This window comes from Panthera tigris, chromosome A2 (genome assembly GCF_018350195.1).
Source record: "Panthera tigris isolate Pti1 chromosome A2, P.tigris_Pti1_mat1.1, whole genome shotgun sequence".
Classification (NCBI taxonomy): Eukaryota; Metazoa; Chordata; class Mammalia; order Carnivora; family Felidae; genus Panthera; species Panthera tigris.
This window is the reverse complement of record NC_056661.1, coordinates 12,944,306-12,964,784: the sequence shown is the minus strand read 5'-3', so window position 1 is coordinate 12,964,784 and position 20,479 is coordinate 12,944,306. Positions and strand designations below refer to the sequence as shown.

The 20,479-nt window shown below is 61.2% G+C and overlaps 2 protein-coding genes across 3 annotated transcripts; one reads left to right on the top strand and one right to left on the bottom strand.

Annotated features, from left to right (window-relative positions):
- Positions 1 to 3,826: 3,826 nt before the first annotated feature.
- Positions 3,827 to 7,328, bottom strand: GTPBP3 (GTP binding protein 3, mitochondrial). 2 transcript variants are annotated; one of them, XM_042978531.1, is made up of 9 exons: positions 7,276 to 7,328; positions 6,601 to 6,854; positions 6,407 to 6,493; positions 6,106 to 6,308; positions 5,865 to 5,937; positions 5,634 to 5,777; positions 5,274 to 5,439; positions 4,767 to 5,045; positions 3,827 to 4,564 (listed from the first exon to the last, which is right to left on the bottom strand). In XM_042978531.1, the coding sequence occupies exons 1-9, from the start codon at positions 7,326 to 7,328 to the stop codon at positions 4,339 to 4,341; spliced, it is 1,485 nt and encodes a 494-aa protein (XP_042834465.1). In that variant the 3' UTR covers positions 3,827 to 4,338. The 2 variants fall into 2 exon arrangements, with proteins under 2 accessions (XP_042834465.1, XP_042834464.1); XM_042978530.1 differs by having other exon boundaries at positions 5,634 to 5,937.
- A 1,790-nt stretch (positions 7,329 to 9,118) lies between these two features.
- Positions 9,119 to 19,434, top strand: ANO8 (anoctamin 8). The gene is made up of 18 exons (XM_042978521.1): positions 9,119 to 9,419; positions 10,188 to 10,298; positions 10,413 to 10,545; positions 10,726 to 10,864; positions 10,945 to 11,041; positions 11,686 to 11,802; positions 11,907 to 12,034; positions 12,129 to 12,290; positions 12,623 to 12,775; positions 12,906 to 13,032; positions 13,152 to 13,207; positions 13,305 to 13,379; positions 14,192 to 15,001; positions 15,259 to 15,450; positions 15,588 to 15,719; positions 15,827 to 15,937; positions 17,172 to 17,838; positions 18,710 to 19,434. The coding sequence occupies exons 1-18, from the start codon at positions 9,314 to 9,316 to the stop codon at positions 19,087 to 19,089; spliced, it is 3,696 nt and encodes a 1,231-aa protein (XP_042834455.1). The 5' UTR covers positions 9,119 to 9,313; the 3' UTR covers positions 19,090 to 19,434.
- Positions 19,435 to 20,479: the final 1,045 nt, after the last annotated feature.

The window sequence follows — 20,479 nt, the reverse complement described above, 5'->3', positions numbered from 1 at the left end:
CAGAGAGACCTTTCCATCGTGGGATCTGACCATGTCCCTCTCTGGCTCACACACCCTCCATGGTTCCCCATTACCCTGGGAACAAAGTCCAGCTCCTCATCGGCTCTTATCTCCCTCCCCTCACCCTCACTCCCACCTCCAATGCGGCTCTTGCCTCCAGCTGCCCTGGAGCTTTAATTCTCTGGCTAAAGAGTATCTCTTAACTTGTGCTGTCAGATTACAATGCCTTTTTCTTGGCAAATTCTGCTCTCTCCAAGGCCCGCCCCCAGAGATCCCTCCTCCAGGCAGCCCTCCTGATTGCCCCAGATATAGCCCTTGCTCCCCCTGGGGGAATCCCCAGCTCCGTCCCTCCCTTTTTATAGACCCAGAACATGTAGCTCTGACTCCCCCGAGTTGGTGGCTCCCCCAGGGGCAGGACAGGGACTGAGTACCTATCAGGGAGCATTTGGCAGACGCCCTCCCTGACTCTGTGGCCCAGCCACCGGGAGAGGTTCTGACTCTTTAGGGATTTCCTGTGACCTCTATAAATAACCCCCATGGCTGCTTCCCACAAACCGCCTCACCCTTCTTGGAAAAAAAAGGACTGTAGCCAAGGACCTCAGTCCAGCTGTGTGCCAGGGCCCGGGGGAGGTGGGTGGGGCCCAGGCATCCTGCCCCAAGAGCGTCTCTCTCCCCACCCAGACCCGGCTCGTGCCTCCTGGGAGCCCTCCAGCCCCCCCCATGTGGAGGACATCGGGACCCCCACCCCCACCAGACCTACGGTATTGCTTCTCGTCTCCGGGCATCAGTTCGTATTTCCGAAAAACAGGCATAATAGCGACATTCACGGACACCTGAACCTCACGGAGTGACCCTTTCCCTCCGGGAGCCTTCCATGCTGGGGCAGCCCCAGATGGCCAAACAAGCAAACAAATCAGTAGTGACATATTGCAGTGAAGTCCGTGAAGACACGGGGTCAGGGGCCCCCCGTCGGTTGGGTGGCGGGAGAATTCTCTTCATACCCTGTGTTGGCCCTGGATACCTCCCAGGCTCTGCTCACATGCCCCCTGAAACCTGAGAGCTTGTATCTTCAATCACTGGAAGCAGGACCCTTTCTCTGATTCTGGAAAAGATCCTGACCCTATTTAAGATTCAGTTTCTGCCAGTGGCAGGGGAAGTTAACCATTTACCTGCTGCCACAGGGGTGTGGAAGCCTGGATCCCAGAGTCCTTAGAGGGCAGGAGCTTTGATAGGAGTTGCCAGGACGGCCTTTTGTTGGAGCAAGGCGCCCCCTGCTGGTCCATCGCCAACATATCAGGCCGCTGGGCATCTCCGAATCAAAGGCCTCAACGCCAATTCAAAGGGACACATGCGGGGCACCTGGGTGGCTCAGTCGGTTGAGCTTCCGACTTCGGCTCAGGTCAAGATCTCACGGTCTGTGAGTTCGAGCCCCGCGTCTGGCTCTGTGCTGACAGCCCAGAGCCCAGAGCCCGGAGCCTGTGCAGATTCTGTGTCTCCCTCTCTCTCTGACCCTCCCCCACTCATGCTCTGGCTCTGTCTCAAAAATAAATAAACATTAAAAATAAATTAAAAAACAACAACAACAAAGGGACACCTGCGCCCCTGTGTTTATAGCAGCATTATCTACAGCAGCCAAATCATGGAAGCAGCCCAAGTGCCCATCCCACATCCCATCCGTAGATGAATGGATAAGGTATTTATACGTAGGTGATGGAATATCATTCGGCCACAAAAAACATTTGTGACAACACGGGTGGAGCTAGAGATTACAATGCTAAGTGAAACAACTCAGAGGAAGACAAATACCACATGATCTCACTCGCGTGTGGAATCTAAGAAACAAAACAAACGAGCAGAGGAAAAACGAGAGACAGAGAGACAAAGTAAGAGACAGACTCTTAACTGGAGAGAACAAACTGATGGCTACCAGAGGGGAAGTGGGGGAGGGGAGGGGAGGGGAGGGGAGGGGAGGGGAGGGGAAGGGAGGGGAGGGGAGGGGAGGGGAAGGGAGGGGAGGGGAAGGGTAAACGAGGGGATGAGGATTCAAGAGTACACTGACCATGGTGAGCACTGAGTGATGTATAGAATTGTCAGATCACTATGTTGCACACCTAATATATTATATATATAATATATATATTATATATATAAAAAATATATAATATATATATTATATATATATTATATATAAAATATATTATATATATATTATATATATATAAAATATATAAAATATATTATATATATAAAATATATATAAAATATATATAAAATATATTATATATAAAATATATATAAAATATATTATATATATAATATATATATTATATATTATTATAACTAATATAACGCCGTGTGTTAACTGTACTGGAATTAAAATGAAAAAACTTGATTCAAGGGGCACGTGGGTGGCTTAGTTGGTTGAGCATCTGACTTCGGCTCAGGTCATGGTCTCGTGGTTCGTGAGTTCGAGCCCCGCGTCAGGCTCGCTGCTGTCAGCCTGTCAGTGCAGAGTCTGCTTCGGATCCTCTGCTCCCCCCACCCCCCCCACTTTCTGCCCCTCCTCTGCTTGCACTCTCCCAAAAATTAATAAATAAAAAAAAAAAAAAAAAAAAGACTCCAAGGCCTCATTATCAGTCAGATCCTCCCTCTCCTCCTCTGCCCATCTCCCTCGTCCTTCCCCTCACACACTGCTTCCGCCATACCGGCCACCTGACTGCGGCTTGAACGCACCATGGCGCTCCTACCTCAGGACCTTTGCACATGCTGTGCCCCCTTTCACCAATCTCCTCCATCTGGCTTCCATCTCACCATTCAGCTGTCAGTACAAACATCACCTCTGTACGGCAGCCTGCCTTCAAGTCCCTGACCTGGCAGGACTCGTGATCACAAGTTCACACAGCGGCCATCAGCCGTCACTGTTAAGGAACGATGGCTCTAACGAGAGTAGGGGCAACGCCTGCAACAATTGTTCCCCTCTGTGTTCCCAGCGTCCTGCACTCAGCCTGTTGCACAGAAGGCCCGCAGGGCACTCAGATCGGGAGTCCACCAGCTGGGTGCAAATCCCAAAGCTGGGGACCTCCAGCAACTAGCTACTCTTCTCTGAGACTCAGTTTCCTCGTCCGTAAAACTATAACAAAACACTCACCGCCTTGCGCTGTTAGGAAAACCCAGTGAAACGATGTGCACGATTCTAGCACATAGCAGGGGCTTCATAAGTCACTGAGGGAATGAAGCTTTTGGAAGGAACAGGGACCCGGGACCTTGCAAGTCTCTTAAAATGTAAGAGGCAGGGCACCCGGGTGGCTCAGTCTGTTAAGCATTGACTCTTGATTGTGGCTCAGCTCATGATCTCACGGTTGTGAGATGAAGCCCACATCAGGTTCTGCGCTGAGAGTGAAGCCTGCTTGGGATTCTTTTTCCCTCTCTCTCTGTGCCTCCTCCACTTGTACTCTCTCTCTCTCTCTCTAAACAAACATACATACATACATACATACATTTAAAACATAAGAGGCTAAGGGGCGCCTGGCTGGCTCGGTCGGTCGAGTGTCCGGCTCTTGGTTTTGGCTCAGGTCATGATCTCCTGGTTGGTTCATAAGTTCGAGCCCTGTGTTGGGCTCTGCGCGGACAGCGTGGAGCCTGCTTGGGATTCTCTGTCTCCCTTTTTCTCTCTGCCCTTCCCCTGCTCATCCATGTGCACTCGCTCTCTCTCTCTCCAAAATATATATCTTTTTAAAAGCGTCTTTAAAATATAAGAGTCTAAGCTTTAAGGTTAATACTAAATAAGGAAATGACAACTTCCAAAACAATAAACACATACTCTCTGTACAAAATACAAAACGTATATTTTATGGGTGTATCCACAAGTATGCAAAAGAGCAGAGAAATTTTGGGAGGACACAAGTTAAGCTGTGACCCCAAGGGATGTGGGGAGACGGAGTCTTCTGTGTTTAAGCATTTCTGGATCACCTGAATTTTTTATATTCCTTTGGTATTTGCAAAATAAATTAAAAACCACAAAGCAAAGAACTCTGAGGCCCTCCCACCTCCATCCCAACCTTCCACCCCCGCTCCTCCACAATCAGGCACCCAGAGCGGTTCCACTCCAGAGCGGCTTGAACCCCTGGCATGTCCCTGCAAGGGAATCTGGCTGGCCGTAGCTTGGTCACGGCCAGCCACAGCGAGCTCACCACCTCTGAAGGCAGCGGCTTTGCTTCATTGTTCTGGAGTCAGGTTCTTCCCCCAGGGATGGAGATTCTCACTTGGCCTAAGCTCTTCCCACATGCCTCAAGGCTTCTGGGCATCCACTCTGCCTGGCTGAGAGCTCCAGGGCTCCCCTCACTTGCCCACGCAGAAGTCCCGGAAGATGATATCCAGGATTTCCTCAGTGCCCCCTCCGCCGGTGATGCGGGCCAGGTGCCCCCGGGCGAGTCGCAGAGCCTCAGCAGCCAGGGCCAGGTCCTTAGTCTGCGTGTAGTGGCCAAGAGCGTCCAGGCAGCCCTGTAGGTGATGCTGGTGCCTTGCACGCGTCAGGAGCGGTGGGCCTGTGGACGGGTCCCCACACCTGGAGGGGACAAAGGATGTGATCTCTCAACTTTCACAACTACCATTGGCAGGGGGAGGATCGTTTGCATTTTGTAGATACAGAAAATGGGTCTGGCGGTGGTGGGGTGGGCAGGTACACACGTCCAAAGCCAGTGGCTCAGCCGCGACTTGAACTTGGGTTGAAGGAGGGTGTGGGAAAGGGGGAGGGCGTGGGCGCTCACACTTCGGCCAGCTCCTTCCTCAGCGCCTCCAGGAGGCCATCCAGCCCCTCTCCGGTCAAGCAGGACAGCAGCAGGTGCGGGCGCAGGTTGGGACTGGGGTCGGGGCCGCCTGGAGGCAGTAAGTCCGATTTGTTGAGCACCAGCAGGAGGCGCTGGCTGTTCCCATTGGGGCTCCCAGCTCCGGCGGGGGCGACAACGGTGTCCAGGAAGTTGCGGCTGGACGGAGAGGCCAGGTCAGAAGCATCCAGCACGGCCAGAATGAGGTCAGCCTGCTCAAGCCTGGGGGAACAGCGAGAACCAACTGAGCAGTGACCCCAGAGTTGAGTAATTAAGGGCACGGGGGGAGGGTGGGGCACGGGCAGAGGCTGAATTTAAATCGCTGTCCTCCCCACGTCGGAGTCCCCACTGAGCTGAGCAGCCTTTCCGGATTCGGGAGGGATATAAAATAAAGGCAGCCAGGAGAATCGGGAGTGCCTGCTTCCCCATCCCACCACCCTACCCGCCTACCTCTCCCGGGCGCGCCGCACGCCCTCCTGCTCCACGGGCCCAGCGCCCTCCCGCAACCCCGCCGTGTCGCTCAGCAGCGCCGGGAACCCGGCCAGGTCCACGGGGGTCTCCAGCACGTCGCGGGTGGTCCCCGGTTCCGGAGACACTATGGACACAGGCTTCCGGCCTGGGACGGCGTGGAGAGCAGGGGTAATCACCAAGGAGGCGGGACGGAGGCGATGGAGCCCCTCCCTCGGGCTCCACCTCCTGGCGAGGCGGACTTTTCAGCCTCCCGGCTCCTCCCCCCACACCTGAACAGCTCAGTTCCCCAGCTCCCGGCCCCGCCCCCAACACTAGGCCCCGCCCCCGCCCGCCACGCACTGAGTAGGTTCACCAGGCTGCTCTTGCCAGCGTTGGGGGGTCCTGCGACCACTACGTGCGCCCCTGAGCGAAGCCTCTGCCCGCGCCTGGCATCTCGAAGATGTGCGCCCAGTGCCAGCTGCAGCTCCCGCACTTCGCTGTTAGCTGTGGATGGAAGAGAGCAGAGGGGAGGGAGTGAGGGGGCCTCCGGGGGCTGAGACACCAGATGTCCCCATCCCTTGCAGGACCCACCTTGCTCCAGGACGCCCTCCTCCAGGTTGTCATCCTCACCAAAGTCGATATAGGCCTCCACATGAGCCAGAGCCTGGGGTGGGGGGAGAGGGGGCAGCGGTGTGGCCACCCAGGAACCCACCCTCCAGTGTGCCCAGGTCCAGCCTGACCTAAGGGACCGGATCGGAGACTCCTGCAATGAGGAAGCTCTCACGCACAGGTTGGGCAGGTCGGGCCGGAAATGGACGAATAGGGGGCTTGCCTTAGTGAGGGTCCCGGCCCAGCCGTGGCAGAGGTGGCCCAGTTCTCCGTCCAGCTGTCTCAGCGCCTGCCGCCGCTGCGCCTCGGTTTCCGCATGAATTAGATCCGCCAGCCCCTCCACCTCGGTCAGGCTCAGCTTCCCGTGGGCGAATGCCCGTCTGGTGAACTCACCGGCCTCCGCTGGCCGCAGCCCTGGCACGCTACCTGCGGGAAGGTCCTGGGTCCTGAGCTTCCCGGCCCCCACCCTGGGTCCTGAGCTTCGCTGGCAGAGCCGGACCTCGAACCCAAGGCTGCAAACTCACCCAGGGCCTGCAGGACGCCACTCACCACCGCCGGGCCTCCGTGCACGTGGAACTCGGCGCAGTCCTCACCCGTGAAACTTTGGGGACCTAGTGCGGCGAGATGGGAGTCGAGGAGAGTACGGCTAGGCAAACGCCTGGAGGGGGGAAACTGGGTCACGAGAGCTACAGCAGGTTCGGGATCTGGAGCCCCTCACCTGGGAACCAGAGCACCAGCGCGCGATCCAACGGCTCCCCGGAACGGGGGTGGCTGAGCAGGCGCAGGCAGGCGCTGCGAGCCGGGGGCAAGTCCCGGGGCGCCGTGAGGCTCCGGAGGGCGTGGCCGCTGGCGGGGCCGCTGGTTCGGATCACCGCGATGCCGCAGCGGCCGTGGCCGGAACTCAGCGCGAAGATAGTGGCCCCGGAACCGGGGACCGGGACGCCGCTGCCCTGGCGCGTGCACGGTCTGGGACTGGAGAGGAGGAGAATCAGTGCATCTGGGAGGCTCTTGTGGCAGACTGGCAGGTGGATAGAGGGCTCGACGGTCGGGAGATGCCCCAGGTGGAGGGTCTGCGGCTGGAGGATGGGCAGATTGGAGCGTCTGAGGCCAGACCCGATTGAGGTCTCTGAGAGCAATAATTGACTCAGATGTGGGCTCTGCGGCAGGGGGATGGATATATATTGTGAAGCTGAGGGGGCTGATATCAAAATGTGACTCTGAGGGCAATGCGCGACCCAGATGTGGGCTCTGCGGCAGGGGAACGAACCGATTGGAGCTTGGAAAAATGCGAAAGGTGGTTCGCCGCAGGGAACTGGGCCCTCAGATCCCAGGGAGAGGGTTTGAGCCCAAGCAGCACCCCACGCTGTCACACCCCTTCCCCTTATCGCCCCACCTGCGAGGCCCACGTGCGGCCCGGGCTACCAGGGTCCACAACCCCCGCCACATGGATTCACAACCGGCGATCCGCCTACCCTCTCAGCCTGGGTGACTTCTAGTCCTGACAGGAGGCCCCGCCTACTCCGCGGCGTGACTGGTAAAATGTTCAACGATTCCCGATCATCATTGGGCCCCTTAGAAGACGTACTGCCCACTCACTGAAGATCTTCGTTTCTATTGGCTGGTGACAGGGCAAGAGGCGGGGAGGGGCTGCACGCGGGGGTGCCGCGAAATGGCATTCCCCCGGCAACCTTAGACCGAATTTTTAGGATCCTAGAACAGTGAGAATCCGAGACACCGGAAATGAAGGGTGGGAGGAAGAACCACGCATGGCCCAGGGCCGTGGGAATTACACCGAGACGAGGGTTCGAGTCCCGTATTTTCCATCGGGCCACTCCAAAGCTTTAGGCGACGCAAGAGATCTCAGGGGCGCAGAGGGATGGGTTCCGGGGAACTCACGCCCTGGCCCTGGTAAAGTCTAGTCCAAATCTCTGGGAAGATTCCTACGTGTGTTCTCAGAACTCTCCAAGTTTCTCGCCCCTCCCCCAGCTTTCGCTCCCGCCGTTCCCTCCTCCTCGGATACCCTTCTTCATTTGACAAACTCCTCCTCAGACCCTAGCTCCAAGGTCCCCTCCGACCGGACGCCTTTCTGGAATCCCCAGCACAGCTCTCTCTGCCCTCTGGGCTTTTCCGGCCCAGGCCTGCTCCAGCAGAGCTGAGAATCCGGTCTCCGGTGTGTCCCTGGCTCCCCGAAAGCCAGAAAGGGGAATCTCAGGGATTACTTTCAGGTTAACCCAGGACAGCGCAGGACCGCGGAATAAAGCGCCGATGGAGGAATTCCAGACACTGGCTGGGCGGGGTCTCCGCGGGCGCTTTCGCACGGCCAATTCTCTGGTTCTTGGACGGAGCGGGCGGGCGGCGCTCTCACAATTTTGGGAAGAAACTGTCGGACCGGCTAAACCCTGCCTCGACCCCGCTCAACTTTTTCATTTGTAAAAGAGGGACGAATGCGGACACTCGCCGTCTCCGCGTTGTTCCATCAGTCTCAAGTATACATCAAGCGCCACCTGTGCGCCAAGAACCAGAAAGAGTCCCTGCCCTCCCTGGGCTCTCCGTCTAACAGAAGAGGCTACACAGAATGGTCAGCGGTCTGGATGCCAGACAAAATACAGGACGCCCAGTTAAATGTAAATTTTAGATAAACAACCAATAAAGTTTTGGGGTAACTATGGCCCATGTAATATTTGGGACATACTAAAAATGTATTTATTCGTTTGTCAGAAGTTCATTCACATTTAACTGGAAAGACTGTACTTTTGTTTGCTAAACTTGGCAACCCTATCGGGTCCTCTCTGAGGAGGTGACGTCCTCGGGGGTCCAGGGGTTAACTGGACGGAGAGGGCGCGACGAGTGCCCCATGTAGGTGAACGGCTCAAGCTGAGACTCAGAGGCAGAACCTGCTGTAACTACGTACTCGTCTTCTGTGGCGAAGTTATTGCTACCTGGAATCTCCCCCGACCTGGCCCGCCCCCTCCCACGTCCAGCCGTAGTCAAATCACGCCCAACTCAGATTCCAAACCCCGCACTTGCAGATGGGGAAACTAAGGCTCGGAGGCGGAGAATCCAGGCCCGGGGCGGGCGGGGACGAGACCCAGAATATGACGCGGGCAGGGACAAGGAAGAGAATGCACCTTTGGTGCGGGCGGAGACGAGCACCAGAGAGCGAAGTGGGCGGGCGAGAACAAAATCCAGAAAACAACACGGGCGGAGTCGAGAACCCAAGAGCGACGTGCGCGGGGACGAGAAGGAGAATCGAGGTTCCGCGCGGGCGGAGACGAGAAGCAGCGCTCGGGCACGCGGGGACGGCGGCCGGCGCGGGCGGGCGCGGCCTTTGTCTCCACCTCCAGCGCGCTCCGCGGCTGCACCGGCCCGATGAGCCCGCGGCCCCCCGGCGCTCGGGCCGCCCGCAGCCCCTGACCTGACCTGCCCTCGCCATGGCCGAAGCCACCTCCAACGCCGGGGGCACGTCCCTGGAGGGCGAGCGTGGCAAGAGGCCCCCGCCTGAGGGCGAGCCTGCAGCCCCGGCGTCCGGAGTTCTGGGTATGTGTGCGGCGGCTGGATCTGACAGGGTTGCAGGTGCCTGGGGTGCGCACGGCGGTTGGACCGGGAGGGGATTGGGGTCAGCTGTCCCAGGCCTGGAGTCCAGTCGAGGGGCCGGTTCTCCGGGCACTGCGGCTGCGGCGGGGCTAGAGCGTCTGGGAAGATGCAGGGGGCGGGGGTCCCAGAGCAGAGACGCGGACACACCCCTCTGAGAGCCCGGGCCTGGGGCCGAGCCCAGTCACCCCTTGAGCTACCGGATCGCAGCCCGGCAGGGGTGCGCTCGAAAGAGCCACTCCGCAGAGGATACAAAATCATACGGTCCTGGGTTCGAATCCCAGCTCGCCTTTGTGACCTTGGGTGCGTGACTTAAACGCCCCGGTCCTCAGTTTCCTCACCTGTGAAATGGGGATAAGAACCGCGCCCAGCTCTGAGGACGCGCTGACATGATGTGGTGTAGCGCTCAGGGCTGCTAGTGAGCGCCCTATCGATCGTGGTTTTGGAGGCGGAGCTGGGCCTCAAGAATGAGTAAGATTTGTAAGGGAGGACCTGGGGGAAGGGCATTTCTGGAGGAGGGCCTGGCTGGTGCAAGGACACGGAGGGAAGGAAATAAGCCGAGGCCAGAGCTTGCAGGCCACTGAATGCCAGGCTGAGTGCTGAGGAGCCCTGGAGAGTGTATGAGCAAGGGCCAGGGCTGGAGGGACTGAACCAGAGGCTGGGGTCCTGGTCTGGGAGTGGCCTGACCTGGGCCCTGCCCCACCTGCCCCCTAGACAAGCTTTTTGGGAAGCGGCTCTTGCAGGCTGGTCGCTACCTGGTGTCCCACAAGGCGTGGATGAAGACGGTGCCCACGGAGAACTGCGATGTGCTGATGACCTTTCCAGGTACTTGTGCCCACTGCCCTGGGCTCCCCTGAGCCGGGCCACCCTGAGTAGGAGTGTGTAAGAAGCCTCAGACCCCTTGTGACAAGAGCCATCAGTCCCTGTGCCCCTTGGCAGACACGACTGATGACCACACGCTGCTATGGCTGCTGAACCACATCCGCGTGGGCATCCCCGAGCTCATCGTACAAGTCCGCCACCACCGCCACACGCGTGCCTATGCCTTCTTCGTCACCGCCACGTATGAGAGGCGAGTCTCTGTCCCTAGCCTCTCGCTGACCCGGCTCCCCAGCTCCCCACCCTTCCAAGCACTAACTGTGAGGTCTAGCGCCCTGCATTTGTCCCAGGTGGCTGCCAGGTATATCAACCCTAGCTCCAGGAAGGTGAGCCAGGGTCTCTCCATGATGCCACCTCCCTGTCTCCCTGGCAGCCTGCTTCGAGGAGCCGACGAGCTGGGTCTGCGCAAAGCAGTGAAGGCCGAGTTTGGCGGGGGCACCCGCGGCTTCTCCTGCGAGGAGGACTTCATCTACGAGAATGTGGAGAGTGAGCTGCGCTTCTTCACCTCCCAGGTGCGGCCAGCTCTGGCTCCCAGTGTGCACCCCTAGCCCTTGGGCTGCTGCTCCCTGTGCTCAAACCCTGTCCCCTGCAGGAACGCCAGAGCATCATCCGCTTCTGGCTGCAGAACCTGCGAGCCAAGCAGGGCGAGGCACTACACAACGTGCGCTTCCTGGAGGACCAGCCAATCAGTGAGTGGGCGGGACCAACCTCCAATCACACGTGGGGAGTTGGGTGGGGCTGTTAGAGGACAGCCTATCAACGTAAGAGGGCGGGGCCTAGAGCCAACTGATCAAAGGCTAGTGAAGAGTTGGGTGGGGCCTGGAGGCATCAATCAATGAGATGAAGGGGTGTGGCCTTAACTAAGAGGTGGGGCTTACCCCCTGGGAGGTTGATCCCTGAGAAAGCTTTTTCTGGGTCTAGCATAAGGTAGGGGCAGAACCATGGACAGCACTCCATGCACTGGGTGGTGCGGCCCTGGGCCTCGGTTTCCTCTCCAAGAGACCAGCTACCCCAAGTTCACCTCCTGACGCCAACTTTGCACCGATCCTCAGACGTTCGGAGCAGTGAGCTGAGGCCAAATGGCTTTATTTAAAAACAGGGTTCTACACTGGTCCCATCCTACCAGGTTTCCTGCATCCTCTCCTGCCTGCCTCTGCACCTCCAAATTCTGAAGGAGAACTAGATAATCTGTCTACTCAGGACTTCTCTCCTGGGAAGGGCCCCTGCAGATTTAAAAGCAGGGAAAAGCTGTAACATGGGTTTTGGCCAAGGGCGCTGGCCGGGTCAGGCAGAGGCAGAAGGGCGGGGCTCACGCATTCTTGTCCCCCAACAGTCCCTGAGCTGGCAGCCCGCGGGATCATCCAGCAGGTGTTCCCGGTCCATGAGCAGCGCATCCTGAACCGCCTCATGAAGTCGTGGGTGCAAGCTGTGTGTGAAAACCAGCCTCTAGGTGTGGCCCCAGGCTGGGGGGGTGTGTGTGTGCGGGAGTCTCCGGAGCAGGCAGGGCTGACCAGAACACCCCCCCACCCCACCCCCGCTGTGTGCCCCTGGCAGATGACATCTGTGACTACTTCGGAGTAAAGATTGCCATGTACTTTGCCTGGCTGGGTTTCTACACATCAGCGATGGTATACCCAGCCGTCTTTGGCTCTGTCCTGTACACTTTTACGGAGGCTGATCAGGTGCTGGGAGTGGGCTGGGCAGGGGCTGGGGTACCTGAGACACCCTCCTTCCTGGGCCAACCTGGCCAACAGCTCGGCCCTCCGCCATCCCCAGACAAGCCGGGATGTATCGTGTGTGGTTTTTGCCCTCTTCAACGTGGTCTGGTCAACCCTGTTCTTGGAGGAGTGGAAACGGAGGGGGGCGGAGCTGGCCTACAAATGGGGGACGCTGGACTCACCTGGGGAAGCAGTGGAGGAGCCACGGCCCCAGTTCAGGGTCAGTCGTGGGTGTCTGGGTCCAAGGACTCCCAAGAATGAGAGGTGGAGGTGGGGGGGCCACTGCAGGGACAAAGACAAGATGTGAAATGGGGCTACGGCATCAGAAAGGGTGTGCCAAGTCAGGGGATCTGCATGCTCGGAAGGGGAGGGGTGGGAAAATGCATTTAAGGGCCTGGGAAAGGTGTTCTGGGTCTGGGGGAGGTGGGGGGAGCGTCACCACAGAGGTAAAGGCATGGTGGATGGAAATGGAGTTCAGAGCACTGGGAAGGGTGTGTGGGGGCAGGGTGCACCTCTGGCCTCACGCTGAGCCCCACCCCCACCCTCTGCCAGGGTATCCGGCGCATCAGCCCTGTGACGCGGGCTGAGGAGTTCTACTACCCACCCTGGAAGCGGCTGCTTTTCCAGCTGCTCGTGAGTCTCCCCTTGTGCCTCACCTGCCTGGCCTGTGTGTTCCTGCTCATGCTCGGCTGCTTCCAGCTGCAGGTGACCTCTGGCCTCCCCCACCCCCACCCCAGCCCCAGCCTTGGCCCTGACCAGACAGCCACCTGCCCGGGTCCACCCCCCAAGCCGAGCCCAGACGCCGGGGTGACCTGTAAAACCTCCGCCCCTGCAGGAGCTGGTGCTGAGCGTGAAAGGGCTGCCTCGTCTTGCCCGCTTCCTGCCCAAGGTCGTGCTGGCCCTGCTGGTCAGCGTGAGCGCAGAGGGCTACAAGAAGCTCGCCATCTGGCTCAACGACATGGGTACGCCCTGCAAGGGGAGGTCCCGCTGCCCTGGGGAGGAAGGTCCTCACTGGCCTTCAGGCTCCCCGCTGCTCTCAGGGGGCCTGGGCCACCTCCTCACTCACCCCCTCGGCCCCCAGAGAATTACCGGCTGGAGAGCGCCTATGAGAAGCACCTCATCATCAAAGTCGTCCTGGTGAGTGGCGGCCAGCAGGCGGGCAGTGGGGGTGGCCTACATGGGGCACAGGGGGGGCTCCTGGGGTCAAATTTGCTTACCTGTCTGCTTCCCACAGTTCCAGTTTGTCAACTCATACCTGAGCCTCTTCTACATTGGCTTCTACCTCAAGGACATGGAGCGCTTGAAAGAGGTGAGACCCCAGCCCACGGCAGTGCCCCCCACAATGGCGGCCAGTGGGGGGCCGGACTTGGCCAAGGGGTCCACGGGCTTTCCAGCCCCTCCCCCCCCTCCTCCATCCTTCTCTCTCTGTCCGTCCGTCCGTCCGTCCGTGTGTCCTCTCTCTGCCTGTCACCCACCCCCCATCTGTCCGTCCACCTGTCCGTCGGTCCCTCCACAGCTCCTGCTCGTCCTGTCCCTGTCCCAGAGCCTCGAGCGGCAGCTTCGGGCGGTGCTGGTCCCGCTCGCGGCCCTGCGGTTCCGCCTGCTCCTCCTCTCCCTCCGGGGCCTCCTGCTCGTGGCCCGGGCCAAAGTATGGGCAGGTGGCGAGCCCACAGGGTCTCGCCGGGGTGGGCAGTGTGGCTATGCTTGGGGCCTCACGCTGAGCCAAGGGTGCATGTTCCAAGGGGCTGGGGCTCTGCTGATGGGGTGCAGATGGCAGGGGCCTCTTGAGGCCCTGGGCACCAGCTGAGCTCCTGGGCAGTGCTGCAAGCAGGGGACCTTGAGCCACGGCAGGATGAGACATGCATTACAACCCCAGGAGGTTGGCTAGGAGCACTGGCCCGCCAGGCTATGGTCTGTGGCAGATGAGTGGTGGTAGAGGCTGAGTGCTGGGGTCTCCATGTCCCGGGACATCCAGAGGGGTGGCTTTAGCAATTGGGTTCAGGGCATGTGTCTGGAAGCTTGCTCCTAGAAGGCGGGTGCCCAGTCCCAGCAGCCTGTCCCGGTGCCCGGGGCCTCGCCCGCCCCCCACGTGGCCTCTCTCCACCCCCTTCCTGCCCCCAGATGCTGGCCACTCTGCTGATCACCCGCCAGTTCCTCCAGAACGTGCGTGAGGTCCTGCAGCCGCACCTGTACCGGCGGCTGGGCCGTGGCGAGCTTGGCCTGCAGGCTGCCTGGGAGCTGGCCCGTGCCCTGCTTGGCCTGCTGAGCCTCCAGCGCCCTGCACCCCGCCGCCTTGAACCCCAGGCCGAAGAGGGTGGCGGAGGCGGCAGCGGGGGCCGCAGGTGTCTCAGTGGGGGCTGTGGGGCACCTGAGGAGGAGGAGGAGGCTACCGTGGAGCGGCGGCCCGCAGGGGAAGGTGGGGAGATGGGGGATGGGCCCCGGGGAGGCAAGGAGGAAGAAGAGGAGGAGGAGGAGGATGAGGAGGAGGAGGAGGAGGAGGAAGATGAGGAGGAGGAGGGTGAGGAGAGCGGCCTCCTGGACTGTGGGCTCCGGCTGAAGAAGGTCAGCTTTGCTGAACGAGGGGCTGGGCGGCGGCGACCTGGCCCAGAGGCCCTCCTGGAGGAGGGGAGCCCCACTATGGTGGAGAAGGGGCTGGAGCCGGGAGTATTCACACTGGCTGAAGAAGACGATGAGGCCGAAGGGGCTCCCGGCAGTCCCGAGCGGGAGCCTCCGGCCGTCCTGCTCCGCCGGGCTGGGGGCGAGGGCCGTGACCAGGGGCCAGACGGGGGCCCAGACCCGGAGCCAGGTTCGGGCGACTCAGCCCGGAGGCAGCGGCGACAGAATCGGTCATCCTGGATTGACCCACCCGAGGAGGAGCACTCACCCCAGCTTACCCAGGCCGAGCTTGAGAGCTGTATGAAGAAGTACGAGGTGAGGAGAGCGTCTGAGGGCCCAGGCGAGGCCCTCCGAGGGGCAGGGCCTGCGGTCTGAGGGGGGAGGTGGGAGGGGTGCAATAAAATGGGGCCCTGGATGTGGTCAGGAACTTCCTGGAAGGGGAACTCTGGGTCCATTCAGGATCATCGGAGGAAGGCAAGGCTTGAGAGAGAGAAAGGTAGTCTAAGGGAGGAGGCATTCTGGTCTGAGGGAGGGCGGAAGGCCACACCCAGGCACCGCCCCGCCCCCTGCAGGACACGTTCCAGGACTACCAGGAGATGTTCGTGCAGTTCGGCTATGTGGTACTCTTCTCGTCTGCCTTCCCCCTGGCCGCTCTGTGCGCCCTGGTCAACAACCTCATTGAGATCCGAAGCGACGCCCTCAAGCTGTGCACGGGGCTGCAGCGGCCCTTCGGGCAACGGGTTGAGAGCATCGGCCAGTGGCAGGTGTGGGGGCGGCCAAGGACTCGGAGCCGAGGCCCCGAGGGAGTCCGGGTGCGCTGGGGAGGGGCAGGAGGCCCCGGGAAAGGGCGGCTGGACCCCACCGGAGCCCCCCCACCCCCACCCCGCGTGTTCCCCTGCAGAAGGTGATGGAGGCCATGGGTGTCCTGGCGATCGTGGTCAACTGCTACCTGATCGGCCAGTGCGGGCAGCTGCAGCGCCTCTTCCCCTGGCTCAGCCCCGAAGCGGCCATCGTGTCTGTGGTGGTGCTTGAGGTGGGGCTGGTGGCCGGGGAGGGGGGCGGGCGGGGGGAGGAGGAGCTGGGGGGGCCGCAGGGCAGGGCGTCCGGAGCCTGCAGCCTCGTCCTCGTCTGTTGTCTCAGCACTTCGCTCTGCTCCTCAAGTACCTCATCCACGTGGCCATCCCCGACATCCCAGGCTGGGTGGCCGAGGAGATGGCCAAGCTTGAGTACCAGCGCCGGGAGGCCTTCAAGGTACACTTTGGGGGGGGGGGGGGCGGGGAACGTTGGTGCGGCGCTGGGCTTGGTCTACTCCTTCACTCGGTGGGGCTTCTTCACCTCGGCCGGCTGGCTGGCGGCCGGGTTCTTAGCAGGAGGGAAGATGTGCGGAGCCCAGTGTAATAATTAGCGCTCCGCACCGGCCCGTCCCCTCCCGGAATCCCGGTGGCGTCCAGCACCAGGCTGGCACTTGTGAACATTTAGTCATCGGCCAGCTCACCGGCGGTGTCCCGTTTGGGGCCAGGGACACAGCTGATGCTTCCTAGAAGCCCGGCTTCTGCCACATTCCTCAGAAAGCTGCCGAGTGGGCCAAGGAGCTCACCAGCGCCGGGCGGCGCTCTCCGCAATGACCGAGATGGCCTCTGTCTGCGCTGCCTGGGTGGCCCCTGGCTCCGGGCGGCCGACGAGTACTTGAAATGGGGCCGGTACAGCTGAGAGGCGGAATTCGCATCGCACTTTATTTTGTTTTGCCATTTTATTCGAATTATTGAAACCGACGTTGACAAAGCCACGTGGGGCTACAGGCTCCTGGACTGGCCAGCGTGGAGTCTGGCCTGTGCCACTCATGACTCTATCGCTGGTTCTCCAGAAGGCAGGGGACAGTCAGGAACCAATATGTGGTTACCCCCTTTCTCAATTCTTTTTTTTTTTTTTTTTAATGTTTGTTTCTTTATTTCGAGACAGAGAGAGAGAGAAGAGGATAGAGAGCAAGTGGGGGAGGGGCAACGAGAGGGAGACAGGGAATCCCAAACAGGCTCCGTGCTGTCAGTGCGCCCGATGGGGGGCTCAGACCCACGAACCGCGAGGTCATGACCGGAGCCGAAACCAAGAGTTGGATGCTTGACCGACTGAGCCCACCCCCCCCAGTCAGTTCTCCTGTCCATTCTCAGAAATTCTCTTCTCGATTCTCAGAAAGCACTGGCATGAATCCGGGAATGCAGTTGGTGCCTAATAAGGGGTTAGATCTCTCCCTACTACCTCAGAGAGCCACTGGGTGGGCTCGGGGATGCAAATGGTACCCAAAAAGTGTTTAGATCTCTCCCCACTTCCACAGAAAGCCCCAGTGTGGGTCCAGGAAGGCAGCTGGTGCCCAGTAAGTGTTTGGATCTCTCTCCGCTTCTGCAGGGTGCACCAGCATGGGCCTGGGGGGGGGGGGGGGCTCACACACCTTTTCCGCCCAGTCCCTTTAATGGCTCTGTTCTGCCCACAGAGACACGAACGCCAGGCCCAGCACCGCTATCAGCAGCAGCAGCGGCGGCGGCGGGAGGAGGAGGAGCGCCAGCGCCACGCGGAGCACCATGCCCGGCGAGAGCGCGACGCCAGCGGCCGGGAGGAGGCTCGGGCCGAAGGCTCAGGGCTGGACCCTGCTGCCCCTGAGAAGGCCTCTGCCAAGGCCAAGGGCAGTGGGGCAGGCGGCCACGGGCAAGAGCGGCCCAAGCGCCCGGGGTCCTTGCTGGCACCCAACAACGTCATGAAGCTGAAACAGATCATCCCGCTGCAGGGCAAGTTCCTGTCGTCTGGGGCCGCATCCTCACTGGCCGGCGCGGGGGCTGGCCCTGCCGCCCGGCCACCCCCTGCCCAGTCACCCACGGGTAGCGACACCCGCCTGCCAGCCTTCCTCAGCTTCAAGTTCCTCAAGTCGCCTGAGACACGGCGGGACCCAGAGCGTAGCCACTCACCGCCCAAGGCCTTCCACGCTGGCAAGCTCTTTCCTTTCGGTGGGGCCCGGGCTGACGCCGGGTCCAACGGGGCAGGTGGGCAGGCCCGGCTGGATGGGACCCCCAGCGGCGGAGGAGGCCGAGCCCAGCGGAGTGGGCCGGTGGACGAGGCTGCGGCTGAGGAGCCGGACGCCCCCCGGCCTGAAGAGGAAGGCTCAGGTCACAAGCTTTAACTCGGGGGTGGGGACTCTGGGCTGGGCTTTGCGGGAAGGGGTGGGGTGGCCAGGCCTGGGGAGAGGGGCTGAAGGGGACAGAGGAGGCCCGGTCTCTGTACCGGTTGGGAACCTGGGTACGCGGTACGTGGAGCCTCTCAGTCAAAGCCTGCTCAGTATCTCCGGGACCCTTGACAGCCAAAGCCCCCTGTCCCGGCGGCCCTCCCAGGGCACCCTGCCCTCCATGCTCTGGTGCCAGGAGAGATGCAGGAGGCTTCTTCCCCACCTGGCCCAGCCTCTCCTGCCCCTATGAGACCCCACACCCAGCTCATCCTGGGGGGACTGGCCCCCCCCCCCCCCCCAGGCCTCTATGCAAGTCCCTAACCTGCAGCCCTGCTGTTCAGGGAGGCCTTCCTTGGAGGTGGGGGCCAGGGCTGCCTACCCAGGGAGCTCGGCGGGCTCGGCCACAGGCTGCACCCGGATTCGCGCTGAGCAGAGGTGCAAGCCTCGTGCCCACCCGCCCCGCCCCCCCCCCCCCCCCCCAGCCCACCTTGCTAGCCCCAACCCCAGCCCAACCCAGCTCCAGGCTCCAGCAGCTCATCCCCCAGGGAGCCCAAGAGGTGGCAGCTGCAACACCAGGGACGCAGGTCAGAAATCAGAGGGACTTCCTCAGACTGTCCCCTCCCCCCCCGTGACGGGGAGGGGCCCAGTGCCCAGAGACAGGGGATGCACCGGAAGACGCCCACCCCTTGTCACTGATCAGAAGCAATAAGGCCCTCGAGGTGCCTGGAAGCCCGGGAGGGAGCGCGGGCAGGGTCCGAGCGGGGTCCGGCGGCGGGGGCGGCACCCCCCCGGAACGGCCCCTCTCGCCTCCGCAGGGACAGCGCTGGCCCCCGTGGGCGCCCCTGCCCTCCGCACCCGCCGCAGCCGGAGCCCCGCGCCGCCGCCGCCGCCGCCAACGCCGCTGCCCCGGCCCCCGACGCCGCCCGCAGGCTGCTGGCAGTGGGACGGGCCGTGGGGCTGCGGGGGCGAGGGCGCCGCCCCCCGCCAGGCCCCCGCCCCCGCCGCCGCCGAGTGCCCGCCCTGCGCCCTCGCCGGGCCCCCGCCCGCCCCGCAGCCCCTGCCGGGGGACGCCAGCTTCTACAGCCTCCCGCCCCCGCCGCTGCCGCCCACCTCCGAGCCCCCGGAGCCCCCGGCGCCCTCGCCCAGCCCCAGCCCCAGCCCCCAGGCCGTGTGCTGGCCCAGCGGCTGGCATTAGCTCCACCCGCCCGCCCTGCCTTCCTGTTCTCATATGCAATATCAGTCGTGCACCGGGGCGGCGGCCGCCACCCAGAAAACGCGCTTCGGCTCGACGGCCCCCAGTATTGGCTGCCCCATCCTGGGGCAGGGCCGGGGGCCGGGCCCCCCCCCCATCTGCCGTTTTCCTTTCGACCGGGATGGGGGAAAGGAAACCCCCCAAAACCAACAGAAAACACACAGAATAGGCGATTATTTATTTGTTTTTAATTTATTTTGTCATATTTTTGTAAAACGGCAGAAATGCAATAAAAAGTATATTTCAACAGTGCCCGAGGACAGAGCAGTGGAAGGGAGGGGGTCAGGGGGCCCAGTGACTTGTAGTTGGCGCCGGCTTTTTGGGGACCTAGCAGGCCTAGGGTGGGTGCCCCTCCCATCCTGTGACCCTTGGGGGCCTCCTCCTAAGAACTGGGTCTTGAGGCCACAGATGGAAAACTCCAGACTGCGCCAACTCTGAGACGGCCCAGATTTGGGGGCCGAGTCCAGGCCTGGGGCCCCTGGGAGGAGCTGCAGAGCCTGAGGCCCTGGCTTCAGCTTCCTAGACAAAGGAAGACATCTCGAAGTGTCGAAAGGACTCAGCAGTTTGGGTGCCAGGCCCAGGTCCTGGGTTGGCCTTGGCCCTGCAGGGTGAGAGGTGACACGGTCCTCTAGGCCGCACTTTCTGGGATAACTGCCTCCCAGGCTGCCATCCGAGGAGCCAGAGCAGTGAAAGGAACTTGGGGTATGAAAATCGGAAGGCACCTGGCACCCGAGTCTCGATGTTGAGGGGATGGCACTTTTGGGGATGCCGTTGGGGAGTGGCCAGGATGCCCCACTGTGGGATTGCTGTCAGACCCAAGCTGCTGGGACTCTTCGTTGCGTAGTCAGGGATGGGACGCGGCCCCTCCCCCTCAAGCATGTCCACATCCAAAGGCTCAGAGCTTGATGGGCCCTGCCCCGTGGCTGAAGGAGACCAGGGGGAGCCAGTGTGAGTCAGGGGCACTTTGGAGGGCTGTGAAAGAGAAACCGGGGTTCACTGGAGGCAGGAGAGCAGCCTGTGCAAAGGCACAGAGGTGAGGGAAGGCAGAGTTCGGTGTCTGAAGGAGCAGAGGAATAAGGGGCGGTCCCAGAGGCAGGAGAGCCGGGCAGAGGCTGGCTGAGGGAAACCCGCACCAGGGAGACCACAGGGAGGCCTAGGTGGGCCACGGCCTCGGGACCCCCGCCCAAGCCGTGGCTGACACTGACAGATTAACCCAGTCCCTCACAGGGGAACCGAGGCCACAGAGACGAGGGCAGGCGTGCCACCGGCTCTCACCATCCCATACGCTTTGAAGCTGAAGTCAGTTCACTAACCATCAGTGACACCAAGTGCC

Excerpts from the sequence above, each read along its gene's own strand:
- GTPBP3 (XM_042978530.1), bottom strand. The coding sequence starts at position 7,328 with ATGTGGCGGGGGTTGTGGACCCTGGTAGCCCGGGCCGCACGTGGGCCT. Across the intron at positions 6,309-6,406 it reads TGGCGTCCTGCAGGCCCTGG|GTAGCGTGCCAGGGCTGCGG; the intron begins GTGAGTTTGCAG and ends ACCTTCCCGCAG. Across the intron at positions 5,938-6,105 it reads GGGCCGGGACCCTCACTAAG|GCTCTGGCTCATGTGGAGGC; the intron begins GCAAGCCCCCTA and ends CCCCCACCCCAG.
- ANO8 (XM_042978521.1), top strand. The coding sequence starts at position 9,314 with ATGGCCGAAGCCACCTCCAACGCCGGGGGCACGTCCCTGGAGGGCGAG. Across the intron at positions 10,865-10,944 it reads TGCGCTTCTTCACCTCCCAG|GAACGCCAGAGCATCATCCG; the intron begins GTGCGGCCAGCT and ends TGTCCCCTGCAG. Across the intron at positions 13,208-13,304 it reads TCATCATCAAAGTCGTCCTG|TTCCAGTTTGTCAACTCATA; the intron begins GTGAGTGGCGGC and ends TGCTTCCCACAG.